We start from the raw sequence: 7,485 nt of genomic DNA on the forward strand, positions 1-7,485 counted from the left end.
CGCACCCTGACCCCGCCCCTTTTCCTCAGATGAGCATCCGCTTCCGGGTCCCAGGCTGAATTGATGGTGAGAGGAGTACGGGGCGCCTTAGGCCTGCCAGCGGGAGAGGTTGTACGAAGATTTTTACAGCGCCGTGGGCGCAGGACTCAGGCACGATGCGGGACGGGTATCTGGAAGGTGTCTGGTGGTAAAGGAAGGGCCGATCTGGGGACCCCCACCATTACTGATCCAATTAGGGAATGTGGGGTGGTACCTTGCCCCGAGTCCCTGTGGGTAGTTGGAGTCAGCACTCCCTTGAATTTCCAAAGAAGTCAGATCTTTTTAGACGCGTTCCTGATTTCCTCTTCTCTAGAATGAAGACGGTACATCTATTTTGCAGGATTGTTGTGAGAAAAGAGATCATTTCTATAGTGTACCTAACAGGTTGCTTGGAGTCCAGATATTCAGCCAAGTTGATAGTTTTCTTCCTTCTCTCCCAAAATGTTTATCACCTTCCTAGAAGTGGGTCGGGCCTAGAGACTGACAGCCTTGGAATGGGTTGGGGTTGTTTTCTGAAACTCGCTGGGCTGCTATCCCTTTTGAACCATTTTCGTCAGCTTTGATTCACCCTTCCATTTCAGGGCCTTGCTGGAGATGGACAGCCGGATTCCTTATGATGACTACCCGGTGGTTTTCCTGCCTGCCTATGAGAATCCCCCAGCATGGATTCCTCCTCATGAGGTGGGAACCATCTGTACAAGGGATTTTTTTTTCCCCATAGGCAAGGGATGATATATGAAAGGTAGGATGGCAGGGTTAGAAAGCTCAATGGAGAGTGAATCTTAGCCAGAAGTTAGATTCTGAGCAACTGGGCCCTTTGGGAACTTCTTATGGAATCCTCCTGCCAGAGTCCACTTACACCAGAGAATTCTGGAAATTCAGAGCCCTGATTTCCATTTTGTCAAGGTAAAGAAGTGGGGAGCTACTGGGTGGCTAGCATTTCCCCACTGCTATCCGTCTACCTATTCGGACAGTGTTATCTGTTCTACTTAAACTAAGTCCATGACTTCACCTTCTCCTGGCTTCAGGGTGATGCAGTTGTGTCCTAGATGAAGGTAGTAAGACTGGTAGTAATATTTCTGGGGTTGCTGTGTCTTGCAGAGGGTATACCACCCAGACTACAACAATGAGTTGACCCAGTTTCTGCCCCGTATCATCACACTGAAGAAGCCCCCTGGAGCTCAGGTGAGCTTATGGAACAGTTGCCTCTTATTCCAGGCGAGATTTGTCCGTACCAGGCCCTGAAGTTGGCCACGGTTGGGGGACGGATTGGGAAGCAGGTAAGGAGGTAAAGAAACTTACTCTTATGGGCAGAAAAGCTGAGATGCCACTTCCACAACTTCTGACTTCTCTCTAAGGGACACAAGGCAAGCTATCATACAGTGATGCCACTAGATGTTCTTGTGTTTGTGGTCTGTATTGAGCCCCCATTCTGTGCTCTTGTCTTACAGTTGGGATTTAACATCCGAGGAGGAAAGGCCTCCCAGCTAGGCATCTTCATCTCCAAGGTGCGTGTGCCTGGTAGGCAATATGGATAGCTACTTCCCTTTGTTAAGTTATCAGGTTGCAGAACCCTGATGTCCCAAGGCTTGGGGAGAGGGATGATTTAGTAGACTCATAGAAGGGGCATAGTGGGGTTACCCTTGCCCACTTAAAACTTCCCACCTGGCAAGCCACCGTTTCCCTGCATTGTCTCTCACACACACACACACAACCGATAGTACCTTACATTTGAATAGCACTTAATTCACTTACATTCTTTGAAATTATCCCACCTTGATCATGTATATTCTCTTCTTACCAACAGGTGATTCCGGACTCTGATGCACATCGAGCAGGACTTCAGGAAGGGGACCAAGTCCTAGCTGTGAATGATGTGGATTTCCAAGATATTGAGCACAGCAAGGTGAGCACAGCACCCTGGGCTGTGGTGAGGCAAGAAGCCATCCCAGGTAGGACACAGTGGATAAGATTAGCCTGATGTGTAACTTGATAAGAAAGAATTTCTCCTTGGTAAGAGGGAAGCAGCTCTTAGTGACCTAGAAGGTTGGAATGGCAAACTACATTCCTTCTGTTATGATTCTGTCCTGGGTTGTATCTCTTCATTTGTACAAGCTGCTGTGTTCCTTCCAGGCTGTTGAGATCCTAAAGACAGCTCGAGAAATCAGCATGCGTGTCCGCTTCTTTCCCTATAGTAAGTGCCGCTCTCTTTTTTGCTTACCTGGCGGGGCCTTCGGTAGGAACTCTTTAAATACCAATTACTGGAGGCCCCACAAGTTGGAGATGGGGAGTTGGGAGCTCAGGCTGGAAAATAACCTGCTCTTTTCCTCCTTCTTTCCCCCAGATTATCACCGCCAGAAAGAGAGGACTGTGCACTAGAGAGTTGCAACCCACAGCCCTCCACATGGAATCTTCTAGGACGAGCTAGCTAGGCCTCAGGGAAGCCACTTGGGAAACTCTACCCTCAGCCCCACCCTGGCAGAGTGGAGTAGGGAGGATGGGGAGACAGCGAGGCCCTGTCCTGAGCCAGCTGGCCAACTGCATTATCCCACCTGTACTGCACTTTGAGTTCCCTAGTTTTCTAGGTGGGCTTCACCTAGAAGGATGATGATGTCTAGGTATCGCTTAGCCTGTGGAGAACCCTGCTAGAGAAGGCAACTGACATTTATTGAATACCATGTGCGAGGCAATTCCACATATGTCATGTCATTTTCATTAACGTCTACAAATCTTGGGGGCCTCCCACCTAATCTGCCTGGCCATCTCATCCCATCCTTATGCTACCAGTCATACACTTTGGAGACTCCAGTGGAACCCCATTTTCCCCCACTCCCTCCTTCTGTCTTCTCTCTCCAAAAAAGTAAAACACAATGCTGAGGAAATGTTGCTTGATACTGATTTGGATGATACTGATTGGGTGTTAAATGCCTTCGAGATAAAAATAGAAGCTCTTCCAAAGAGAAGAGCCACTAGAAGCAGCAGAGCAACACTATATGTACTTCACAATTATCTCTCTCAGAATATTAGGGAGACCCAGGAAGCTTATCTACAGTATAACTGAGGAATGGTATAGGGTGAGGGGGTACTGGAGGAAACAGTGCCCCTTCCCCCATGAGCTGTGGCCATTTCTCTGCAGGGGGCAGTATTAATATAGTTCTGTCTTCTCTTTTCCCAGATTCTTTCATCGGGAACATAAACTAAGGGAGAGGCTTGGATGCATTTCTTTTCAGGGACAGCAGTAAGAAATTGCTTCCCAATTTTCACCTGGTTCGTTGAGTAGTACTGACTGCTGATTTCCCCCTTGTCTTCACCCCAGCCCCCAAATAACCTTCTGCTATGTTCTTAGCAATCCATTGTTAGAGATTCCAGGCCACGCCTTATGCCATTTCCATTGGCATGTTCACAATACCCGTTCAGAATAGAAAGTTGTCTAATGAGGTATGGGGCGAAGTTGTACCCCATAATGAAAGTCCCGAATTTGCCTTGAAAAAATCCTGGGAAGCTTCAATATATACTTTGAGGCCCTTGCCCCCATTGAGTGATTCTATTGATCTGAGGTGGAGCCTGGATGTCTGAATTTTTATTTTTCTTTTTTTATTATTTTGTACTTAAAGATCTTTTTATTCAAAGTCACAATACAATTATGTACATCAACTATACCTCGATTTAAAAAATCACAATACAATTAGGAGGCTGCCCCTCTGCACTTGCAGTGCCACTTCTACTCATGTTGCCACAGTTAACCCACTTTGCCACTCTACTCTCTTCTCTCCAAATTTTGCACAAACCAACCAATTTACTAACTCTGCGAAGCAGTAATCACCCAGGGTTTCCATGCTTCTTTTTTGTTTTTAATGGATTTTAAAATAAGGGGAATAAGTCTTCAAATATGGGAAACAGTTCTAAATAGTAGTAACATATCTCTTTGAGGAAGTTCTGGTTCTTCCTATAAATCCCACCCCAGCTCTACTATGGTACCTCTTCTAGAGGCTCGCTGCTATTGTCAGGTGGCAACATCCTAGTGAGCAGAGCTGGAGGTACAATCCATCTAGCTGTCTCTGTGTTTCCTGGGAAATCCCCCCATATAGAATTTATGCTCCTGTTTGCTCTGCTGCCCCCCAGTGGCCATCTGAGTAAGAAGCTAGAGGCTGAGATACTTGCACAAAGGCATATTGGCTGAGTCTACTGAATGTTGAGGTCCAAGACTCTCCCAACTGTCTGTGGTTAAAAGGTTTTAAAACAACTCATCGAAGAAGTGTGGTAAACAGGGTAAAAAGTCCCAGCCAGGTGCCATGGGCCTAAGAGGCAAAAATCCTGCCCTAAATTGGTTTTTTGAGGTATTTAGAATGGTTCTGTGTTGGGGCACCAGCATGATGCAACTGCATTGTGGAGGTGTAGGCAGAGCATGGACAAGGTGCAAACAATAAGAGGCTGAGGTGAAAGGACCAGTCATTTATTGAGGGTGAGATAAGAAAACAATGGAGAAGGAACTGTATCAATCTTTGAGGTATCCCAGCTGCTGTAGAACTGCATCCCCTATAGATGTGTTTTAGCAGTCAGAGACGGCCAGGTGGAATTCCTGGACTCTGTCAGAACTTTCCACCCTGTAACTGTGAGAAGTGGTCAAGAGAAAGTGATAGCATTTTCAGGGGTTCCGTTTTACTCCTAAGCCTAGGAATTGAACAAGAGCTTAGTAAGTGGCCAAGTATTTAAACCATAAACATGAGGTTGGGGGAGAAGGACTGGTACTGGGAAGCCCAAATGCAGTAAGTTGATCATGTTAGGCAGAGAGATAACCTAAGCTATCAACAGGAACAATGGTTTTTGATGCCTGACTCATTGGAGGGTTCCAGTTGGATTTCAGCACTGAAGTGTGTGGTAAGGAAGGAAGGTAATAAAGTGGCTAGGGTCAAATCTCAACTCCCAGGGGCATCTTCTAGGACATACAGAAAAGGAATTTTTATCTTATGATCCCTTTCACCTAAAGGCAAACCAGGGAGCTGCTTTGGGCTGAAGTTAGTCCCATTTTCCCTTCGGTATCAGTCAGGCAGAAAAATTGGCCTGGCCATCAACTCAGCAAAGGAAGTTTGCCTTCTCTGCTTGTACCCTCCCTACCCCAGCAAAGCTGGGAGAAAGGATACTCTCGTCTTCCTTCAGTGGAGAGGAATTACCTCTGGAAGTGAGGGCAGAAGCCATGCTATGGAATAGCCCTGTGTGTGTGTGTGTGTGTGTGTGTGTGTGTGTGTGTGCAAAAGAAAGAGAAAAGGTCAGGTTTAGAGATATGATTCCAGGCCTTTGCACTGCATGATGGGGAGATGAACCTTACCCCCACCCCCACGATAGGACAAGCCAAGGTTATCCAAAAGAATAAGCAGTGGTGAATTTGGCACTGTTCTCAATAAACATCACATTGAGGTCTCTGGATTTTTCTTCTGCCTCCTCGGTAGAGACTTGTCTGGACAAATGAGAAATGATACAAGGGACCAGATAGTGGTAAGACCCCCTTCTGACCCAGAGTTAGTGGATAGGGATAGATCCTTCTGAGGCGTAAAGATGCATCCCTAGGACCAGGAGCCCTCGAAGCCCTGAACCCATGACCTTTCTGATCCCTGACACAGGTAACTCCTCCCAAGTAAATAGAGCACAGTAGACCCTCCCCATTGGGATTGAGCTCTAGGTATGCCAGAAGCAGTTGCAGTTATACCTTTCCTTTTGTTGTTCAGATCAATCTTGTTACCCACCAACATGATGATGATATACTCTGCCAGTACATCTTCTACCCACTTATCTGTTTCCTTGAAAAAGTTGATGTCTACAGGACAATGTGTTGCAGAGAGTTGAAACATTTAGTAGAGATTTGGAGAAAATAACATACCTGTCTTTCTCCTAGTCTTTTTTTTTTCTTATGCTCTAATGCTTGTATTTTTTAATCCTCTCTGCTAGTCTTACCAACCTCTCTATTGCTTCCCTCAATCCCCTTTTCAAGTAAAACATGGCATAACTCCCACTTGTGATGTCATAGACAACCACAGCAATAGTTGAATCATGAATGTTGCTAGAATTAGGCTGCAAAAGTTCTCCTGGCCAGCTGCATTCCATAGCTGCAGCTGAACCTGCATAAAACAAATGTTTAGAAAGAAGGTGGAGAAAGATAGAAAAGAAACTAGCTTTTTAAAGGCTAGAACTTAATAAAGGCATAAAAAGAGTCAAGGAAATTGTGTTCCTGAAAAGTGGCTGCTATGGCCACAAACCAAGTGCCTACCATCCTAGGACAGGTCCGATCTCAATACACTATTTTGATTAAGGAAGACCCTAAAGAGCAGCAGATTTAAGAATTCAAGGCTACTTGGACTTTGTTACAGCTGGAGATTAGATGAGGGCAGACAGAATAAGAAACAGCACAGGATTTGGTAGTTTGGGGAGGTTTCACATTTTATTTCTCCTTTATCCACAGGTAATGTGGGGTGGTGCTACCCTACTGTGATGAATAGGCCTAAGTGATTGAGGTACCGGATTAGTGGCATGAGAGTGAACACTCACTATTCAGTCCTCCAAGTACATGATCTTAGAAAGTCAATTCCAAAGGTCTCCTGCAAACCCCTCCTCTACCCCCAATACCAGGCAGTGTTAGACCCGGAAGTGGAGAATAGCTCTTGAAAAGTGTCCTGGCTCAGCTTTTCAACGCTTACAATAGATAACTTTGAGGAGAAGAATCCCTGGGTAAGTTGACCAAAGAAGGGGGCAAAAATGTACTGTGTGATGCCTTGGCGGTGGGCTCACCAAGCAGGCGCCTTCAAAGCTGTTGTACATAAAGTGGGTGATGATAAGTAGGTCAAGTGTCACCCTAGGCGAGGAGGAAGTTGATTCCCCAGAGAACCCCCCGTTCCATTCCATACCATCACACCTTCCTGTTCCCAAAGCCCAACCCAGACCCCCGCTGCTCTGACCCCCAAGGATTGCAGTGTTTGGATTTGCGCAGAGACTGGTGCTTGGGTGCCTCGGCTGTGGGCCTTGTGGTGTGCTGTATGCTTGGCAGGTGGGTGGTACTTGCTTCCTGGGGCCACATGGCACTCTGTCCAACCATCAGCGTCGCCCTCAGGGCTGGTCTCAGGGCTGTGTCCCCTCAGGCGCTGCCCGCAGCTCCGAGGTAGGAGTGGGATAGTTGGGTGTGGGGGCAGAGGTGACCAGGGCTCAGAAGGAAAGTTGAAGGACTCAGGGGTAGGTGGCCTTGCCAGAGGGAAGTCAGGGTTGTTTAGAGGAAAAGCACGTGCTGCAGGAGATGTAATCACTAATGTGGGGTGGCGGGTGGGGAGGTGGCTTATTCTAGGTAGTTCCATTACCCTCCTGCGGGAGGAGGAGATACCAAAGCGATCAGCGGGCGCATCTGGACAAGCTGATTTATTAGAGTGTTACAGTGGGGCTTCCACACAGAGGCACCCGAGCCAG

General features: G+C 46.9%; 1 protein-coding gene across 3 annotated transcripts; it reads left to right on the top strand.

Annotated features, from left to right (window-relative positions):
- Positions 1–23: 23 nt before the first annotated feature.
- Positions 24–2,921, top strand: PDZD11 (PDZ domain containing 11). 3 transcript variants are annotated; one of them, XM_067724189.1, is made up of 7 exons: positions 24–150; positions 621–720; positions 1,141–1,224; positions 1,491–1,547; positions 1,847–1,945; positions 2,173–2,233; positions 2,384–2,921. In XM_067724189.1, exons 2-7 carry the CDS (start codon positions 634–636, stop codon positions 2,416–2,418), a joined length of 423 nt encoding a protein of 140 aa, XP_067580290.1. In that variant the 5' UTR covers positions 24–150; positions 621–633; the 3' UTR covers positions 2,419–2,921. The 3 variants fall into 3 exon arrangements, with proteins under 3 accessions (XP_067580290.1, XP_067580291.1, XP_067580289.1); XM_067724190.1 differs by having other exon boundaries at positions 24–66; XM_067724188.1 differs by having other exon boundaries at positions 46–187.
- Positions 2,922–7,485: the final 4,564 nt, after the last annotated feature.

This window comes from Pseudorca crassidens, chromosome X, assembly GCF_039906515.1.
Source record: "Pseudorca crassidens isolate mPseCra1 chromosome X, mPseCra1.hap1, whole genome shotgun sequence".
In the NCBI taxonomy this organism is placed as follows: Eukaryota; Metazoa; Chordata; class Mammalia; order Artiodactyla; family Delphinidae; genus Pseudorca; species Pseudorca crassidens.